This window comes from Poecilia reticulata, chromosome 9 (assembly GCF_904066995.2).
Source record: "Poecilia reticulata chromosome 9, P_reticulata-male-v2, whole genome shotgun sequence".
Lineage (NCBI taxonomy): Eukaryota > Metazoa > Chordata > Actinopteri > Cyprinodontiformes > Poeciliidae > Poecilia > Poecilia reticulata.
In genome coordinates this window covers 29,454,056-29,476,342 of record NC_088838.1, presented here as the reverse complement: position 1 = coordinate 29,476,342, position 22,287 = coordinate 29,454,056, and the positions used below count along the sequence as shown (strand labels likewise).

The 22,287-nt window shown below is 36.0% G+C and overlaps 1 protein-coding gene across 5 annotated transcripts in view; it reads left to right on the top strand.

Moving 5' to 3' along the window:
• Positions 1-22,287, top strand: part of taok3a (TAO kinase 3a) — a 58,282-nt gene that overhangs the window by 13,349 nt on the left and 22,646 nt on the right. For 4 of the 5 annotated variants that reach the window (XM_008417865.3, XM_008417867.3, XM_008417866.3 and 1 more), the window contains 9 exons: positions 5,191-5,315; positions 12,894-13,116; positions 16,451-16,522; positions 17,118-17,219; positions 17,445-17,490; positions 18,572-18,668; positions 19,267-19,380; positions 20,266-20,357; positions 21,056-21,149. In XM_008417865.3, coding sequence (XP_008416087.1) covers positions 12,982-13,116; positions 16,451-16,522; positions 17,118-17,219; positions 17,445-17,490; positions 18,572-18,668; positions 19,267-19,380; positions 20,266-20,357; positions 21,056-21,149 — 752 coding nt within the window. In that variant the 5' untranslated portion in view covers positions 5,191-5,315; positions 12,894-12,981. Of the gene's footprint in view, positions 1-5,190; positions 5,316-12,154; positions 12,231-12,893; positions 13,117-16,450; positions 16,523-17,117; positions 17,220-17,444; positions 17,491-18,571; positions 18,669-19,266; positions 19,381-20,265; positions 20,358-21,055; positions 21,150-22,287 lie in introns of all 5 variants that reach the window. The other variant, XM_017306810.2, reaches the window with a different exon arrangement.

Here is a 22,287-nt window from a genome sequence, read left to right as displayed (position 1 = left end):
TGCAGAGCAAAACATCTTCAAGAGCAGTTCATGTTTCTAAATATGTTATACATTTTGCATAATTGAGAAGGATGTTGGGATGGAGTCTGTTGCCAAAACACTTTGAAACTTGACTATTAATTATTCCACATTGTAATTGACATTAAACTCAAACGATAGTGAATGTATACTAACAGTTGCTGTAAAACGAAAAAAAAAAAAATCATCTCTTCCTCACCTCAAAGAATTAGTATTTTTATCTCTTGGTTTAATTGTATTGAACGTGAATAGGATACAATGGTAGCTATTCACGGTCATAGTGGTAACCATGAATAGCCTCCACTTCATCCCGTACTTTCTCTGATGTGTAAAATTCTAAGAGGAACTACTGAATAATGTAAGAGTCTCTTGCTCTGCCACACCGTGTGCTTTATTTGTCTAGCTTGTGTTATGGGTTGGAGGTATCTGGGAAAAAGAAGGATAGAAATTGATTATGCGTGTTTGACGAAAACACTGCAGGACTTGGTAAAAGCAAAACAGCACACCACGCATACTATTGACCTGGTTGGATGGGGAAATAAGTCTCAGAGACACAAACCCTGATTGTTGCCAAAGAGGATAAATGGCTTTAATAGAGAAAACTCCAGGCTTTATTCCAGAGGGATAGGCATTGGACATACATAACGACTCATCTGGATTCAAGGGATTTCTCCGTGGGGGGGGACTTTCATCCCAAATAAAGAGTCAGCTTTGTTTAGCACAAAGTATGTAACTAGTGATCTGAATGTGTGAATATGTCTGCATCTTCCCACCCCTTTTCAGGCTTGTAAGGGTGTCTCCGATGAGTACTGAAGTCACTTTTTGTTGTTCACGCTCATTATGAATGATTTGGGAAATAATTCACTAGACATAAGCATTCATCTGGTAACTATAATGTTGGTTGTGGTATTGTTGTTTTTGTGCAACTTAATAATATACACCAAACCAAAAATGTCTTAAGAGTTAAATTTGCAAGCTTTTTTTCTTAAACGTTCACATAGTGACAGACCTGACCCCTTAAATGGTCTTTCCTTTAATAACTTCTGGATATTCGCAAACACACCGTCCAAAGCTAGCTTAATACTGCATAGCCAGCGCTGTAGTCTGAGATCCTTTATATGGACACATGAGAGTAAGACGGTGGTATAAAAATCTTTCTCACGTGCAAAGGCTTTTCTGTGCAGAGAGAGTGTTATTCTGTTATGTTATATAACACCTCACAAGTCTGTATCATTGCAAATAGCTTTTTTTTTACGTTAATAAGGGGATTAGGATTGATATTCAACTTGGCTGTAAGGGGAAAAAAAATGGGTCTCTGCTCAGTCACAAGTCAGGAAGATGAGGCTCAGCAGTATGGAGAGCTTATCTACTTTAATGGACATGTCTGCTGCAGAGAAGGCTGCAGCACCATCCATGTTTTCCTGCTTGCTCGTATTGGTAGCATTACAGTATGGAACATTTTCTAACCTTGTTAGAATAATAGAAATTGAGAACAACTTGTAAAAAACATTCAGCAATCTTTTAAGTTTTTGCTGCAACTGAAGACAGGCTAACTTTGACTTAAATAATAAATCATCATAGGAAATCCATCATATCTAAGCTTTACTATCTGTTGTTTTGAAGGATAGGCCATGTCTTCAGGTGAAAACAATTAAAGTCTGAGGGACGAAGCATTTCGGCAATCAGAATGACTTCACTTTATTTAAAGGCTGCCCCATCAATTCTGAATTTAATGTATTATTTTTTGTTGTGGACAAATATGTTTGTCAGATTGCTATATAGTGGGACAAATGGGACAACATTTTGCTTCTTAAATGAGAATATTTGTATTTAATAACTTAATGTCTTTACTTTGAAGTTAAACCACACTAGGAATTAAAGATGCATTTTTGGATGGGCCACCTAGTACGATAGTTTTCACCATTCAGTCCACCAATGACCACAGTTATCTTATATCTGGCCTTAATCTAAACAGAAAACCTTTTATGTATGTGTTTTGTTTGCATATTTGAATGCATGGAAGAATCGCATACTTTTTTATCAGAGTTCATAAACCTGTGAGATTAGACTAGACCCCAGAGTGTAAAAATCCTGTTTGATGTAAACTGTGCATGAGCTCACGCTGTGTAAATGAGTCACTGCTATAAAAATCCACACCATGCCACCCTGGTAGGATAATCAGGACATAATGTTTCACTTCATTGTATCAGAAAATATTATTTTCTCTCCTTTTTTTCCATCCAGGGGGAATTTACATATTGTAAACACATTATTCTGCTTTTGTTTTATATTAAGCAATATTTAACTTTGATGTGCAAGTCCACCTGCCTCAAGTATGACTCATCAGAGTCCCATGTCGGTCATCAAAGTATCTGATGGGAGTTGAACATTTGGATACAGAGTCTGAAGTACCGAATAAAATCAGACACCTCACTGCTCAAATTCTAATTAAAATAGATAAAACAATTCAGAGCACCATTGTTTTTTTAACGTTTGTCATTTTCACTCTCATTAAACGATTCCCAAGGTTTCTTTCCAAGCAACCATGAATACTGCGTGCATCATGTGGAGCCATGTTTTAAAAAACGTTAATAAGAGAACAAGAACCAGAAGAGCTCTAAACTGGGCTAGAGTCTGTTTTCCATCCAACACTCCATCCAACATCAGCTCATTTGGCCTCATCCTAAAAGCTATAAGATATTTTGCCCTTGAACACAAATGCAATTCAGGGCAGTTGACATGGTTTTCATGGCCAGTTAGCAACTCAGAAATTATGGCTCATGATTCATGAATTATGATTCATAGTGGTCAGTGTGTTATGTACCCAAAGGAATGGAAAATAAAGGGTGTGGATAAGGATTCGATAAAGATGTCACTTACTAAGTAATTGTTGTCACATGTCAAAATTTGACACTTGTAATTATAGTCAGAATCCACATTTGATTGTAATTCACTTTGCTCAGAGGGTGTAAAAATTGGCCTCAATAGCTTAACATTGATAACTTTATGAGAGTCAATAAAGTTTTTGAGAATAAAGTTAAGACATTTATACTACTAATGTTGTATCGTGTTCTTCTGTAATGTTGGGTGATCCACAAATTGGACACATAATGAATAATGTATGTTACTGGAGGAAAGCCAACAGGACCTTGTGTTGCAAGTCTTAAATGTCAATATTTCCTGTATAAAGAAAGTATCTCACAAAGCAACTAGACAGCTTTAGATGGCATTACTTTGTTTGGCTAATTTCACATTTGAAAGACTGAAAACTTTAAACTTTTTGTGTCAGAGCATGACAGAAAAATGCCCCCAAAATGTAACGTATTAGACAACAACTTTTATTTTAAGATTCCTAATTATTATTTAAAATCTAAAAAACTAATAGTCATCCAGATTAAAATTGAGCTGCTTACAAATTCCTTGATAATGTTCCCTTTTTCTTGTCAGTACATTTTGCTTGGCTGTTTTTAAGTAGTCTGGACTGCAATCAAATTATAATTAATCATCTTTAGTTCAAAGTGATTATCATCATTAATTTTGGAGCTTTAAAGTAAGAAACCTATAACTTTTTGAAGATGAATTAAAACATTTCTCAATGGATAGTCCATGTATGCATATTTCCATAACTGACTGGTCATAAATGCCAAGTGGGGAGGAGCGTGTGAGGGGGAGTAGAAGTGCAGCCTCAACTTTCCCAGAGGCTCATGCAAGCGTCAGTTTGTGTTATAAATCATTCAGAGACTCTCAGAAGGGGCACAATACATTTTTATCCCTGCTCTCTCAACACTCCATCCTATCGCCCTGTTTTATTATTGAATACAGTTCCTTTGAGCATACAGTCTGCCACACGGCTCCATCAGAATCAACGAGCGGGCAAGAGGTTGGAGGTTTAACTAAGTGCTCTAAAGAAAAGGGTGACAATTTAAGTGAAAAGGAGTGGAAAAAACAACTAATTTATTCAGAGTTTAAGGAAAAGTCACAGGGTCATTACAGAGCTGAATAATAAATAAGCTTCAAGACTGTAGGGCTACTTGTAGGGAGTTTGTTTCTGTTTTTAGGCCAGTCTGTGTTGCGGAAAGGTCAGCTCGTGTTCGCTGGTAACACTGAATGCTTCACCACCTGCTTGTCAGGACAAAAACGGCGCAGTAGCTGACAGCGCTCTTCTGTCAGGGCAACTCGCTCAGATTTGATGCGTCTTTGTGAATACATTGCGTGCGTCTGTGTGGGTGAAGGAGAAATACTGTTTGTGCTTGCTGATGGGTGAACAACCGAAAGGTTGTGTTGGTCCAGATTGTTGTGATCTGTCATTGAACATTAATAGGAGGTTCATGAAGAACTTGTTCAGCAGCACACAGAGGTCAAATCCCCTCCATCCCTCCGCTGTGTAAAATGATTTTAGGTGGAAGCTCTGATCTTTATGATCCGCAGCATAAACAAGTAGAAAAAACCCCCCAGATAAAATATAACACCTGAAGTCTATTATTTTCTAAAAGCTGATAGAGTAACTGGCAGATACTGAGGGGATAATAACCACTGACAAATACGAAGGGAGATTTTTAATGCCAGTTGAGTCATTTCACAGTGTGCTCATCCTGTAGTTATATGAAAGCTCTACATGTGTTTGCACAAGGCGAGTATCACTTTTATCACTCTTATCTCTTGTTTTATTAGCCATTCAACATAAGGAACGTTTTACACAAAAAGCTAAATGCAGCTCTGATAAGAGTGGATAGAAAGCAAACATCATTTTGGTGTGTGGCGTATTTGCCAAACATTTCCATGAGCTCATAGAATCTCTTGGCAGTCTCACTGGATGAACTATAGAGCAAGGCTGCCACTAAAAACCCTTTTTTCCCCTATCAACTATGTTTTTTTTGTTTTGTTTTTTTTAATTAGTCTAAAAAATAAGTCACAAGTAATTTTAGTTATTTGTCATTTACTTCACTCAGCCAAAAAGTGACTCCTCCAATAAAAACTTAACACAGTGTTGTTTAAGTTAAAGACTTAAACAACACTGTTGTAAGTTAAAGTCTTGGATCTTGTGCCAATTTGTTTTCCTGGTTAATGTTGGTTTGACAAATATTTAAAGTCCACATTCAACATTTTCTTTCCTGTACATAATAAAGAGCCATATCTAACTAGCTCCTTTCTTTCTTCCCCATTAAACCTCAGGAACAGTGTTATTCCAGTCATGAGGGAAGCTGACAAAACTGCAGTTCTGGGTTTATTCTGAGGAGAGTGGAAAGGAGAGGGAGACTGAGGATAGGCCAACACATCCTGTCACACGTTTCTTACCGGTAAGTCGTCGTCACACACCTCATTCTCTGTTGCTTTTGCTTTCATTTTCTTTGTTATACTCATCCTGTCTCTTACTTTTCACCACTGTAAGCAAACATTTTACCAACCAAGGGTTTTGCACTGGTGCATGCTCACATAGAAATGCTCTTCTTTGCACAGTTACATAAACAAACAGGACAGCTATGAGCCACCCTTATACTGGGTCCTGGTTTCCCTTGTGTTGAAAGCTCAACGCTCAACTGGCTCTCTAATGTGCAAATACACAACAGGGTTAATCTTTTCTTCTGGCTTTTGCAGCACATGTTCTTAATTGTTTCCCAAATTTCTATTTTGCAAAACCACATCACTCATTTCTATTTGTCAGATAAATGTAGCTTATTTAGTTTATTGAGTATAATAGTTATGTGATCTTAAAAGACTTTTGGTGATTTTTTTAAAGCCAGAATTCGGTACTTTGTTTTTCTTTAGGTGTAGTTTTGCTAAATCAACTCCATATTGTAGCAAGTGATGAAAGCCTGAGGTTGATCTGTTGTTTTCGAGATCTTTTTGATTTGAGCAATAACATAAATCTGTCTTTGCTGCACAGAGAACCTTCAGCGATCGTTGTAATTGGACCAAAAGTCAAGTGCGCATGTGTTTGCGTGTGTGTGCAGGGCTGTTGGCAACCCTTCCTGCTCTGCTGAATCACATGCTTGTTGGTAAATAAAGATTAGAGAGATAGACTATAGTTGGACGAATAACTTGACTCTGCAGGCATAAAAGTTTGTTTTCAGGTGTATTGTGTTTTTCTTAGCAGATGACCTGCTAGTTCAAAGTCAGATGGTAGAGTTGAATAATTATCTTCTGAAAATGTTGGTGATATAACAAAGGCTGTCATGAGCTGAAAGAGAAAAGTAAACATTTTCTAAGGTAATTCTGGTACATAGGTTTGTGTTATACTTATTTATTGGTTTTATATCAACATAATAAAATTCACAACAGTGCCTTGATTCAGGCATTTGCAAAGTTCCAGTCCCATCCTTTATTAAAGGCATTGCAATCAATGCAGTATATGAACCAAAACATGCATCGGTTTTTAAATGGATGTACATCTGACTCATCATACAGCTGCAGTCAAACTGCAGTGAAACTCTCTTGCTCCTGCTGATGCTCCTTGTGTTGAACTTTAAGTTAGTGCTGTGCTAACACTAGCATGTCTCCTTTTTGGTTTAATATGATTTTATGGTCCTTTCACTTACAACATATTTAGCATTTGATGAGATATGCTGTTATCATAATTTGGGAGTGTATGACCAAGATAAATCATTAAAATACCAGCAGAAATGTTTATAAAGCTGGACAACAATTTTTAAGAATTGCTTCAATACTCTAGTGCTAATAAAAACTATTCTACTGATTTATATTTCTACATTTGATGGGTATAAATAGTTTTCTGTCTACAATTTTTTTTTTTTAGGTAATATCTAAAAATCAGATTTTTAAATTTTTTAAAATTCTTTTTACACCAATGAAACTCCTTTTGTACACACTGAAACTGTAACGATGATTGTGGTTTTGATATATTGTGCAGCACGAGAAAGAAGGATAACCGAGTTTCTGCTGTCGCAGTAGAGCATTGAATAAAATGACTGTGCCATTCCACACATGCCAGATAGTTTGTATTTGTGTAAATTCTCAGAATAAGCCAACTTCACAATTCATACTGAAACAGCTGTTTCACATGTACAGCGTTTAAATTTCCTCCTCGTTAGCAAGCTGGTATTGTGCTTAAAATAAACTTTTTTTATTATTCATTCAGTAACGAGGCTGACCCACTTACTGTAACGCAGAAGGCACACACATTCATACGCAAGCATACGTCACACACACACACACACACACGCAGTGCGCTCTGAGGACTTTGATTTCTTCTGAGATGAGAGGCTCTGTCTGCTCACAGTATGTTTATCTGTATTTATGATACAGAATTATTAAAGTGCACATTATTATTATTATTGAGAGTGTGTTTGATCCAACCACTCACTGACAAACGCACAGAGAAAACTTGAAGTCCTAAGCCTGCTCTTTAGAATGCCATGGTAGGAGTTAAGGGAGCTGGATTATTACGTAATTCTTATGCTTTCACTTTGACACACATAAGTCTCATAAACTTCATCAGCACAGTTCTTTTTCCCCACCATTACTGATTAGGTCTGGCAATTTGAATCCCAGTAAGAATTCCCACAGTCTGTCTAATTCCTGTTTGTGTCTAAAGCTGGGAGGGGGTTGGCCTAAGCTGATAAACCCCCTGGCCATGCAAACCCTCACACACACGCACATACACATACACACCCACGCATGCAGACACACATACTGTATGTACGCTTGTGTGTTCTCTCTATATATCTCAGCTGTATCTGTGCTAATGTATTTCTTTCCACTCTGTACATTGAAATGTGTTAATATTAATGTTTATGCTTCTAAGTGCATTAATACTCTGTGATCACATACACTCACTGTCAAGCAGAACCTCAGAAGGAGGAATGGATTAAATGAATGATGAAGGAAGAAAAACATTTTCTTTATCTTTCTTTTTCTTGTTTAAGAAAAAGGAAGATTAAAGGGGAAATCTTAGCAAAGAGACATGAAAGAACTGATGAAGCGTCGAGACCAGCGGGATAAGATGGAGTTTTAAAGAAGCCTTTTACGCATCCAAGTTATCATTGTGTTCAAATGCACACATTGTTATCAGATAGTTTCATCCTTTTTGTTTCGCTATGTGATTGTGCTACTAATTAGAAACTTGTATGTGCTTTACTTGCAAAGAAAGGCATTTTAAAACAACAATAAATGCTTCTGGTTATTAGTTAAATTCTAAATTTGGCAGCAGTAGATCAAAGTTTACAAAATTCAACATGGAATTTTTTGCAATAAAAAGATTTCTTTTAACTTTGAATCTTTGAAAATATTACTCTTAATCAAAGCCTTCATTTATTCATTCATTGTATTGTAGTTCTTTCTGAAAACTTAAGACATTATTATGCCAGAAACCTCAAAACCCTTGATGTAGGGCAGTAAGCAGCCCTGTTGAGAGGAATTTAAAGCTTTTTTATTTCTGTGGGAAATAAAATGTTATTCTTGGTTATTTTCAATCAACTGCTTTGTCATAAAAAAGTTTAACAAGTTTTTGATTTCATCAGTTGACCTAAACCCATTAATAATGTTTGTGAGACTTACTTTATACTATATTTGAAGCAATGTAGCCGAATGCTGTAAATGTAAAGTATAAGATTTGCATGCCAGAGCTAAAAACAGAAACTTCAGTGATGAACTAAAATTAAAGGTAAATTCAAACTGTCATGAAGGTAACTTACCGTACTACTTTGAATAATTTAAATAAACTTGAACTATTTATTCACAATTGTCTAAAAAGGTCTTACATTTAAATCATTTTACTTATGCAGAGAAATATTTTCTCTACATAATTAGCAAAAATAAAACGATATGATGTCTAAATAATCAGGCTCATTAATCTATGCCCACAATAAACCTGGGCTTTTAATAACAATCTGGCCTATCAATTAGTATAGCACAAGAGGTTTAGAAAGGAGGACGTGTCTGTATGTTAGTTCATGTTTATGCATTTCTTATGTGAGCATATTGACCCACATTTAACACACGGATGCTTTCATGTACATGCATACATGTATAATTACTGGAATAAGGTTGAAGTTAATCTTTGGCCCTTTTATTTTGTGCGTGCATCTAACGTAACGGTCGAAAATGATTTTTTTCACTAGTTTGAGAGGAGCATCAAGTTCATGAATTATTTTTGAGTTGCACCATAAAAAATACAGTTTTGGATGTGTGTTTGATATATGCAAAATATCAGGCCATTTTGGCAAAAATTCTCTAATCTCCTCTTTACAGATTAAAGTTGATATATTGCATCGTATGTAATGGATCATTGCAGAGACTGCAGTAGTCATGCACATACAAACCAAATGAAGATGAGCAATGTGGACTTAACTTTTATTGATGTTGTTTTTTTTTTTTTGGTATTTATTCAACAAATCCACAGTTTCTGGCTACACATCTGTCACTGCACTCTAGAGCAGGGGTGTCCAAATTGTGCCCGGCCACAAATTTTGTGAGGCCCCTGACTGCAGTTTAAGAACTGTGGATGACGCAGACGGAGACTGTTTATTTTTAGTTGGGCCACAGTTACTGCCAACAAGTTAAAATCTTGTTACATTGGAAAGTGTTAGATTCAACACAAAGCTTTCATCTTTAATAGCCACACTTTTTACATTCTCTTTAATTTATAGTGGAAATGACTACATTTGTTGTAACCAAAACTACTTTTGATTAATTTATTAAGCTTTTCTAAATCTTGATTTAAAAAATCTAAAAAGACTGACTCAAATCTTGCTGTCAGTGCTGAGAATAAGCTAAAATTCTTTATATTTATTTCAGTCAAGCCCAAAATAATTTTTTCTTCTTTTTATATATGGCAGACGTACAAAATCCCACAATGATTTACACATCCCTTTCCTACAGAGACTCTGACTACTTTATTTGTTAGATTTAAGTATTGCATTCTTAGTTTAATGTTAGACAGCTAAAAAAAATCATCATATAATTGTTTAATTTTAAATTTGTATTATTATTTTTTCCGAATTCCTGTGTTTTGACTAGATTATTTTGACCCACGTGACAAAAAGACACCACTGCTCTAGAGTCACCACCATAATAAACTGTTAGAAAATGTTACTTCTGCTTTGACACTAAATAAAACAATAAAATGGAGTCCTTACAACACTATAATTTTTAGGGGATTGTCATAGTACTATTTGATCATGGGAAATCTTTATCCTGACAATAGAGATAATACAATAATGCCTATCCCCACTGGTATTTTGTGGGCAGCTCATACAGTTGTGTAGAAGTACACATGTAGTAAATAAATCACACAGCACAGATTTAATCTGCCTAAGCTATTTGCCTAATCAGCTCTTTTAGAACAATACTCTTCATAGATTCAGACACGTGCACACACACACAAAGCGACATTCTTTACTGGACTGGTAAGAGCTTTACCCTGTGTTACAACATGTTGTTGCCAAGTTGCATCACTTATCAGAGGAAAGGAGAGGAGGACAGTAGAATGGAGCATTAGCAGGTGGGATGAAGCATCTAATGATCACATAATGTGATGAAGCTGCTTCTGTGTTGTGTGTCTGTCTTTAGCAAACTTTACTTTTTTTCTTTCATTTTATTGCTTCCTCACATTTTGACATTCTGTGTCAAGAAATCTGAACAAAAACTTAACACAAATAGTATTTTCACAAATAGTGAAATTACTATTTGTGTGTATTCATGTGTTCAGTTGTGCAGAGGGTGTGTGTTTCATGAGGAGAGAGTTGAAATTGATGTTGAGCCAGTTACTATCTGGAGAACTCAAAAAGAAGAGATGAGGGGAAGAGGGGCTGATGCAACCAGAAGACAGACAAATACAGAGTAACACAAACGGACACACTGCTTCGTTCCTCAGGTCAGCAAATAGACAATACATTTGTACACATTGTGAAATAAATACCATTCAGAAAAAGATGCAAGTATTAGAAATAAAAGTGTGGTTATTTTTTGCTTGAAGGTATGTCCACGTTTGTGGTTTTCACATTTCTTCAGTCACTGTTTTACCAGCTTTAAGCATGTTTTTTTTTCTCTCTCTTTGGATTTTTCTAAAATAATTCACTGAAAACACAGCAAAGCTCTTTTGGGTGATTTACAATTTTCTCGTCTGCTAAATAATATTTTTTAAGTACCTGAATCACACAAACCTTTAAAAATGCTTGGTAGGCCTTTATTTATTTATTTATTTTTATCAAGGGTCTTGATTGTATAAAGTTTTTTGTTATTTACCAAACTTTCACCCTGGGCTTAGTCTGATGCAAGTGAGACAAAAAGAAAATCTATATTTGCCTTTAATGTTGGTAACTTGTAAACTTGCCAATAGGATTTTCACATTATCTAAATGGGAAGGATGAAATGGAATCTGTTTTCATAAGGTTCGCAGCACCTTTTGTATGATTGGAAAAGATTAATCATAACATTATGATTTTTTTAAAATGATACAGTATTTTAAAAAAGTTCCAATTGTAAATATTGAAACTAAATGATGGTATCATTCTTTGATATCTTTACAACTTTACTATTTTACTCTAATCTGTCACTTAAGAGGTCCTGGCACCACCAGGACCTCCCACCACCACCCAAGGTCAATTAAATTAATTGCGATTAACAAATCATCTGATGATCTGAATTTTCAGATTGTATACTTGATTATATACCAGCCCTAATCAGTATGCTAAAGAAAGTTTACATGTCAGATCTATCATTTTGTTCATTTTGAACTAATGAAAGCCTGTTTAACTGCAGAGCTGTGTAACCCCATCTGCTCTTTCACAAACAGCAAATTAATGACATTAAATTAAAGTTTCTTTAATATTAAGTAGAGCATTAATGTTACCCATAACCTGTCTTGTAAAGGAATGAAAGAGATGTGCTGTAATTCTTTTAGATGTGTTTTATTTGTAAAGATCCCATAACTAAATGATTCCAAAAAAGCTTTATTAATTTATTTGTCATTTTCATTGACGTAAAGAGACTGCTCGCTAACTTTGGGCTGTGTTTGAGAAGATCATTGTTTTAATTTACCATGGGCATTTAATTCAACAGCAAGTTGAACAGAAATGAGCTAAGATTAGTATCAGCAGGTCGAGCTGCACAAAAACGGTGATAGGAAATTGGCCACAAAATCAGATTAAAAGAAACTTTTTTCCACTCTGAACCTCAGGACGGTCATCTTGGTGCATCTGGTGCCAGTGAGGCAGACTGCACCAAACCTTGCCTTTAAGACTGATATTTCTGGGGTGAGTGTGATGGCTTATATCCCTTTAAGGCCAGAGGATTAGTATGATGCTGATGCTTAGTGTCTTGGCCTGTGTGTCTTGTCAGCTTCCTCTGTGTGGGGCCATCCTTTGGAGCCAGATTTGCTTGCTGCATCTGGCTGATGTGCAGAGAGATTTCATGGTAGACAGGAAAAGAACGAGAGAGACTGGAATCAGAGAGATGTCGTGCGACTGCGCACATGTGTGTGTTGCATGTGCAGTCGAGCTAACTGGAGCAGTTTGTCCAGGACGCATACACGCTTGACGGCCTGGCTGCAGCCTTGTAAAACGCAACACTCTGTGTTGCTGTAAGCGAATGCATGCACATGTACAACTGTTACACACTGTGCATGTGCGGAAGTGATGAATCCGTGACTCAACTTCAGCTGTCAAGCTTGTGCGTGTTTGTGTGTATGTCTGCGCAGCACGACAAAGCTTCATCATCATGACTGTCTTTTTTTTTTTAAATCACCTACCAACTGCCTGGACTCACTAATAAAAACACCTAATGTACAGACACATACAGGCACAATTTTAAAGAAACCAAGACATTTGTTGAGTTTAACATTGAGTTTTTCCCCAAAACTTGCATGGAATAATGAAAACATGAAAAGTTGATGAGGTTGTTTTGAACTGTGTTCCCAGGTCTAGCTGGCCAATGCCGGGCCCGTCGTGGATACCTGGTGGCGGTAGCGGCAGCGTGTATGCGATAGTGGTCACCGGCGCCTAGCCCATGATGCCGTCATCCACACGGAAAGGAGTGCCGAAGGATCCCGAGCTGGCTGACCTCTTCTTCAAAGATGACCCGGAGGAGGTCTTCTGTGACCTACATGAAATCGGGCATGGCAGCTTCGGAGCTGTCTACTTTGTGAGTGCTGTCCTAAAAGTTTATCAGTGAAAACAAGGAGTTCAGCATTTGTTTAAGTTCTTAACTAATCAAATGCCAGTATAAATGGAAATGTTGCTTCTTAATGTTATTTCTGATTTAATCCCCATTTTCCATCTAAAAAACCTGGAGAGTTTTGTAGCTTAAAGTTTTGGCAATAATGCAGTTTAAAAATAATTGGCTACTTATGTAACTTTTTAAAGCTTAGCGTAATATACAGCTGGGTTTAAACTCTTTACAACATGATGGAGCATTAATTCACAGATATACCGTTAAAAAACCTAGTTGCTTTACACAACCATTATTTAATGTTAATATATGGATTTAATTAATCTGTAATGACTCTTAAGGTGTAAAATCATCCCCTCTCAGCACATTCTATGCTGCTTTTAATTTTAATCTTCACTAATTACTCATCAGGCCTTTGATTTTAAAGCTGCATGGAGGCGAGATGAGAGAATGTTGCATCTCTGCTCTTTCTTCTCCTCTTACGGATCTTTTTTTCTCCACCCCATCCCACACTTCAACCTCAGATGTAGAGCTGGGGCGATCAGCCCCCCTGCATGGTAAACAGCTGTCCTCTTTACATGGAATAAGTGAAGTCGATGAAGGGGCTGCATTTTCTCTACTGCTATGGCTTTGCCATCTTTTTCTTTCCACTGTCAGTCGCAAACATGTACAAATGACCAACCATCCATCACATGTTAGACAAATAATGTCCAGTGCTGTGTTCACTTTAACTTTCTTCCAGCTTAAAAAAAAGTTGGGGTGATTGTCAGTAATCACAATTATCACAGATCAGTAAACAATAGTAAAAAGAAACAAAAACAGTTAGTAATGGGAAACAAGTACTAAGCAAAATTACATTCTTACAGCTCTTTAGATTTACTTTAAATAAAACATTGATCTATATTATTTTTTATTATTGTTTTATTTCTAAGTGTGTAACTCCTATTACAAATCCTGATAACCTTCTTTCAAAAGAATGCCTGTAATTTATAGCCAGAAATGTGCAGTTATTTGCAGCCACTCATTAACCTTAATAGAGATAATTATAATGAGCATATCTGTATTTTAGACAGATCAGAACTTCTCTCATTAATATTTTAGCATCTGCATAGTCATAGGACAAAGAGATTTTAATATGAAAATCAAAGTCAGTCTCTGAAATAAATCTCCTGTGGAAATTATGTCCTTGCTAAAAATCCACTGCTGAATGAAATGCAGGCCATTGCAAACATGGGAGCCGTGTGGCAGCTGCAAAACATGGAGCACTAATAATGTGCTGGGATTACTGTAGGTTAATGGCAGTGGAGAAGCACAAGTTCCTTTATGTTTGTGCATTTTTTCTGTTTTTAGGAAAATGCATCCACGATAACAGATGTCTATATTTTCTGTGCATAGAACCAAAGATAAACTCTATTATTGAGGAAAACGGTTTTATATCCAGACCACTTGGATGTACAGTGAGGAGATTAAACCGTTATTAAAGACTAACTCAACCCCACATCTTCTCCGTACATTCTGGGATAACAACCTTTATGAAAACATTAAGTTTCATTTCAGTTTCACATCATTTTTTTGAGCACACATAAACTGACGGTCAATTGTAAGGATGACATTTAAAAAAAACCCATAAAAACAGCTGTATCTGTTTTCCGCTGTCATTTGAATCAGAAGAAAAGACTGATTTATTTGTTAGTGAACCGAAGTTGAGATGGGGAATCAGACTTACCCCTCCCTTGGGCCAGATGCTTCCAAGGTTAACACCACAGGGTTAAGGTGGTCATGTTGATCTGGGCTGACAGCTCACACACTTTACAGTAGCTACAAAGAAACCATGTGGCGCGCACCTGCAGGTTTCCTCGATTTACAAAGCAGGATGCTGTTGTCAGGTGGAAATTTGTTTACTTTCAAATGAGATGCTCTGCTGAATCATTTTGTGGGAGAAAATTGATATTGTGTATGTTGTGTGATCCTTTTTATGGAGGAAATTTATCTGGTCTTCCTATGTAACTCTCCACAGCAAATCACAACGTTAATGTTCAGGGAAAACTCTAATCTTAATCTGTTGCTTATGTATATCCAGCTGTCTACAGTTGATGTTTACATTAATATGATTGATTTCAAATTTTACCGGTGTTCTTCAGTCTTTAAAAAAAAATCTTACATTTCTTATTCTCAATATTAGGCTTCAAAATGTCTTCAATATAACCAAATTATTCATACTAGCTTAGATTTAGCTGCCTTTTTTCTATTTTTTTCTAATACTGTTTCCTCCTTCGCATCATAAAATGACTCCTTCACGTCATTATACGCTATAATAGTATGCTTTTTCAATTAAAATATTGTTATATTATCCATAACAAGCTCATAAGAAGCAGTCGATTTGACAAAACGGGGATTTTGATAGTTGGCTAAAACCTATCATAAGTAACGATGTTTGTTTTGTTTTTTTTTTCATTCATTGATCTTTACATTGATTCATTGATTGATTTAGCAAAAATAATTTACTTAGTATTCAATGATTTTATGGTTGAATTGGTCAAGGGGTTACTTGACCACACCCGACGGAAATCACTACTTCCTAAAACAGCATGTTGCAACTTTGCGTTGTTCTTCCTGGTTTTCTCCCTTCCCAAGTTGTTGGCAAAACTTCTTATGACCAAGGCCTCTGAAAAAAGAAATCCCAGAATTCAATTCCACTTAGATTATTTATTTGATGTTAGTTTGTAGCATCACAAGCCACTCTCCAAAACAAACACATACACAGATGTATATTATTTATCAGACCAATCATATGTATAGATTCAAATTGACATACATTCCAGTCATACTTGGTCTATAAAGCTAGATGTTACAAAGTTATGTATCTTAGGAAGCCCACTGATTGTATTAAGTTATTGATTTTTTTGCAACAATACTTCCTGAGAAAGCATGTGGCGATAGTGGAAAGGAAAAAATCCCTGCTTAACAGGAAGTCTGCTGGGGCTTTGAGAAAATACAGCAGATCCACAAAACCACAACAAAACTAGTCTAGCAACGCTATGTTGGCAGTTAGTGGCATCATCTAGGAAAAAAGAGATTTGCTAAGAGATTTGCTAAAAAGAATAGATATAACTATTTACAGCTGTAGCCCTATCAATGGCTTTTTCCATGGCAAACTCTAGGGTCTTCACAGAAAGTTAGGTAGTTCAACACAAATGCCAAGACAAGCAAAAACAATAAATAAAAAATCAAGAGGTCCTCTGATATCTTGCTGCCTGTGCCCCTTTGTTTTCTCTCAAATCTGAAATCTGCTCGTTTTTCCTTTCAGGCCCGTAACTCCTACTCCAATGAAGTGGTGGCCATCAAAAAGATGTCCTATAATGGAAAACAAACCACTGAAGTAAGAAAATATTCGCAAAGTCAAAACATGTAACCTTCAAATGCTTTGCTGCAGTTTCGTAGTTTTATTCTTCCAACATGTGGCAAAAAGCTGAAGTTTGAAGGGGAAATTTTATGACAAACATCAGCTAATCTTTCTTTGTGGCATAAAATTTGAAGTTGCATAAGATTCCCAATTTGCATTCTGTTTGAACATAGCACGATAAATTGTCTGCTATAAAATACCTCCTGCTTCATTTAATTACTTTGAAAGAACTAAATAAAGTGAAAGTGTTTATTCTCCAAAGTTTCGGATGAGCTGTTGTCTGCTTTTTCTTTCCATGTTATGTTTAGGAACCTGTATTTACAGCCTGTGATGACGGCTTTCACTGTAGTTGAACTCAAGCCCTTATTCAGTGGTTTTGGAAACTTTCTTATTTTCTGAATGTATGACAATGATGGGATTGTTTCTGGGCTGTCGCCTGATGTTTTCAGAAGCTTTTCAAACCCAGCCAGACCTTTATTCTGTATTTTCTGTTTGTTCTGGTGCAGCACAATCAATTTATTGGAAAGGTACCTTAATACTTGTGTGAATAAACTTTTTTTTTTTTTTGCAGAAGTGGCAGGACATCATTAAAGAAGTTAAGTTTTTGGGACAGCTGCGACACCCAAACACCATTGAATACAAAGGCTGCTACTTGAAAGACAACACTGCCTGGGTTAGTGGGCCCTTCTTCACGCACTCCTTTGTTGTGTCTCTCTGTTGTTTTTGTCTTTATTTATCCAGACATCCTTCAGATTACTCTTTATCTGCATGTAGTGTTAATAATACACGTGATCAGCCTATGATAAGTTTGCAACACCAGTTTAAACAAATTTGACCAGATGCTCTGTATCCTAGGTGGCAAAACCATATGAGCTGTTTGTTTATTTTTCTGTTTCAGCTGGTGATGGAGTATTGCCTGGGCTCCGCATCAGATTTATTAGAGGGTGAGCATATGAAGCTGCATAACTTTTCATGTGTGAATCCTTATTGAAGTGGGTGATTGTGGCTTTGAATGGATCTTCTGCTGATCCAGAAGGTGACATTGATATTACAGAACTAAAATGAAAGCTGGCCCGGTGGAGTAAACAACGCTGTTGTCTGTTCAGCTGAATTTCAAATACAAGCTTGATGTGTGTAAAAAAGCACTCGTGTGGTGCAATGTTTCTGCTTAGTCTTTATAAATTAATGAAGGGTTGTCTGATTCTTCCACCAGGGGAGAAAAACATTTGGGTTTGTTTTCCATGCACTAAATACGTCTAACGCTCTCCCAAAAGAGTTTTCTTTAAAAACATTTATGTTTGTTACTGTGATTCTGAGATTAACTCTTATTATTATAGATTTAAACACAGACTATGCTGATGAAAGTTTTTTAGTTAGGCTTATCTGCTCTTGTTGTCAGCCTGTTTTTAGTTTTCTAACAGACGCTGATCATAGTTTGCCGACTACAGTAACACTGCTCATTTCCACCAACCACTACGGTTAGTTTCCACATTATGACAGTACATGTTTTTTGCAACGGCCTTTTTTTTCCAAACACTTGAATTTGTCTTGTAAAAGACTGAAAGATTTATGAGCATGCAGAGCACAATAATAGGAAGAGCAGCACTGCGTTACTATAAGGTTCATGCAACCAGAAAAAAACTCTGGTTACCAAGATTTTAGGTCCTAAACATGGGGTAATTTGAAGGTTCAGTAGATTTGAAGTCTTAACTTTTAAGAAACTTTGACTTACCTTCATGCTGTCCCAAGTCTGGGTTCAAGAACAGAGGGTTCAAACAGGAGAACTTTGTTGCTTTTTGTGCTTTTGATCTTTGTTCCCTTGCAAATCAAACCATCTTCAAACAAGTAAAGATTTGGTTTCCCTCAGTGTAGACTTTAGCCATCATGAAACTTCTCAGTCAAAATTAAATAAATTTTTTACATTGGCACATAATCTTGCTGTTTTTACTAACCGCCCATAAGGAACATTTTCCTCTGTGATGTCATTAGATTTGTTTAACTTTAATTTCTGTATTTTCTCTGAAGTTCATAAGAAACCACTGCAAGAGATGGAAATTGCTGCCATTACCCACGGTGCCTTGCTAGGACTGGCTTACCTACATTCCCATAATATGATTCACAGGTGAGTCAGTTAACTTGCTTGCTTTAAACATTTTCCGTTAGGAACCTTCAGTGAATAAGTCCAATAATGTGAGATTAGTAACGACGCTCCTATTTTTCCACACAAGCTGAAGGTTTGTTATCAAGCTGTAAAACACTCATGTCTGCAATCATTCTCAAAAAAGTACAGAGATAATTAAAGTAAATCTTTTCTTTTACTAGTCAGATGATATCAGACTGAGATGAATATTGTGAGCATGTCAGGAACAAGTGAAATAAGGATGTTTATCTTTACTGACTCACCTTTGTGGAAATATAAAGCTGTCACCCCAGCTAAATGAAATACAACTGTACCACTTTATAATGTGAAAACTTTTTCCATGTTTGTACAAATATGAGTTCTTGTTATTCACTGTACTTACAATAAATAATTATTACATTATAACATATATCTTTTCATGTTCTCAAAAGAAAATGTATTTTTTATGAACAGGTTAATTTATGGTGCAATCAATAAATTTGTACCTGGAACTGGTTTGTTTTGTTTGTTTGCTTTTTTTTTTGATTAACCCACATAATGTCATATTTTCTGTCTTCCCTCATGCCATGTCCTCACCCAGAGATGTGAAAGCTGGTAATATCCTGCTGACTGAGCTGGGTCAAGTCAAACTGGCTGACTTTGGCTCTGCCTCCATTGCCTCACCTGCCAACTCCTTTGTTGGAACACCTTACTGGTCAGTATACACAACACAGGGTAAAAAACCCAACAAAATAAAATTTTCTAAGAAGTCAAATAAACTTTACAAGCATACGTTTTCCTGGAAAAGCTCTTTTAACCACGGACACAAATGCAACATTTGAAAGAGAAAAACACAACATAGAGAATATAACATGACTTTATTTAAAAAGGACTTTAATTTTATAAGACTAACAATAAATTTTTTGGTTGTTTTCCAATGAAGATAATGGATACAATCTTTCCTTTTTTTCATTTTAATTTCTTATGAGTTGGAATGTCGCAATTACATTTCTAAAAATAGTTTTTAATATTAAAAACAGATTTCAAATTTAATATAATATTGCAGGTGCTGAAACTGCTTAGCAAATATATATATATATATATATATATATATATATTTGTCATGATCATGAAAAATTGTCTGACACTCTTGTCGCCATGGATCCAGCTTGTAAAGGAACAAATCCGTAAATTGAGACCACATTATTGTTTTTTGTCATTTTTAATCTCTAGATGGGATTTCAAGTCATTAATCAGAGAATCTTTTTTACATTTAATAATAACTGTAAACTAAAATATGTTAATCTATTCCCCGCATTAAAATGAAAAAAGAAAATCGCACATTGTTCATATTTGATTGTAAGTGAAATCAGCTTTGAAACAGCTGGACAAGTTGTCTTATGCACAAAAACTGTGACACACTCGTTTATAGGAACACACTCCAAAAACCGAGCTGCTATCACAGCATACCAGAGTCTTAAAAAGCTTTGAGAAGCTTAGCAGATTATAACATTTTCATGGATTTTTCTCCCCCTCGTACTTAATAGAGTATCTGTGTGTATCTGTGGGGGTGTTTGCATGTGCCTATCTCTGTCCACAGGATGGCCCCAGAAGTGATTTTAGCCATGGATGAGGGTCAATATGAAGGTAAAGTGGACATCTGGTCGCTGGGGATCACCTGCATTGAACTGGGTAAGCAAATACCTTCCAAGTGGTTTAAATAAAAGCTTTGACTAGATTATTCGAAGTGGTAACACATTATTTGAAGGGGGTTGAATAAGACTGTCATAAACATGATATAACACCTGTCATGAACATGAATAAGCCTTCATGAACATTTATGACTGTTGTCATAAAGCGTCATTCGATAAATTATGACACTTTTAGTACAAAGTTGACATTATTCAAAATGTCTTTGTCATGACAACTTGACATTAACCAAGAAATCATTACTGATATAAATTTGTTATAAAAGTATTACTGATTGCACTTTAAAAATTAGGTAACTTTATGTTATTAAAGGTAAAGTTTAAACAGTAATGATTTCTTGGTTAATGTCAAGTTGTCATAACAAAGACATTTTGAATAATGTCAACTTTGTATTAAAAGTGTCATAATTTACCAAATGACGCTTTATGACAACAGTCATAATTATTCATGAAGGCTTATTCATGTTCATGACAGGTGTTATGTCATGTTTATGACAGTGTCATGTCAGTCTTATTCACCCCCCTTCAAATAAAGTGTTACCTTATAAGTTAATGTGCAAAACAATTAGTGGGAATCTGCATTTGTGTTTCAGTCTTGGTGATCCTGATTGGTTCTTTTTAAAACTTTGACACCAGAATAAAACCATGTGTCTTTCACTCTCCCATCTGTTCCTGTTTTAGCGGAGCGTAAACCTCCCTTGTTCAACATGAATGCCATGAGTGCCTTATATCACATCGCACAGAACGACTCTCCCACGCTGCAGTCAAATGAGTGGTGAGTTTTAGTAATTCCCTCATATTCCAACACAAACATATTTTCTATTTGGACTGGGTTTGCTGTGTCTATCACATGGCATGTGGTCAGATGGTGAACTGAGCAGTTCTCATGTAAAATGATGAAAAAAGGGGAAGGTTTATCATCTAGATTTTTGTCTATGAAGGAAAAAAACAATGTTTTCAAATGTCCCTATTCCACCACCAATCATCTCATTTTACCAGCTGAAACAGAAACATAAAGCAAAAGTGAAAAACATTCTTTGCACTTCACAGTCAGGCTAAAACTCCCCTGTGGCTTTAGAGCCCTGTGACAAGCCTTGTGCAAAGTCACTCTCCGAGTTATTTTGAATGCAAGGAGGAGGCCCTGACCAATAAAATTCAGTTTATTTACATCCTGACCACCGGGCCATAATAAAAGACAACATCATTACAAAGCAGTCTGGATTATTCAAAAATATTCCTGTGGTTTAAATTAACTTCTTTTCTCTTGTCTGGTTTAAACACAGTGTGCATCCAGGCACACATTAGTTGCTGTTTTACTGAGTAAAATGGCTCCCTTCATGCATTTTGCTGGAGCTTTGAACCTCACAGCTCCTGACTGCGAATGTTAATAGATTCTCTTGGGACAATCCTTCCAGACATCAATAGTTTTATTTATTTATTTCTTGGAGATTTAATTTAGACCAACAGTTTTTAAACTGCCTCTTGCTATCTCTGTGTAACACCATCTCATCTAGCACAGGGAGAAAAAGCTCTGTGTTTTTTTTAGCTATAGCCTGCAGTGCTACCAGATGCTATCATACTGTTTGACATTTTTATGCCTGATTCATCTCGTAAATGAAGAAACCTTGTGTGTTCATTCTGTACATTGTTCCTTGTCACTAAGAATACTTTTAGTGTACCATAATATAAGTGATTGAATGATGTTAAAATGTGTGCCTTAATGAAGAAATTAAGAGATGTTAATTTGTACTTGGGGGACAAATGCAAATAAAAACAAGACGCAACATATTTTATGAAGGCCTCAGAGGCTTTTTAGAGAACATTAACGAACATGAAGCATTGTGAAAACCAAGAACCTCAGCAGATCACAGCTCAGGGATGAAGCATTTGATAGCATCTGTCAGTTAAAATCA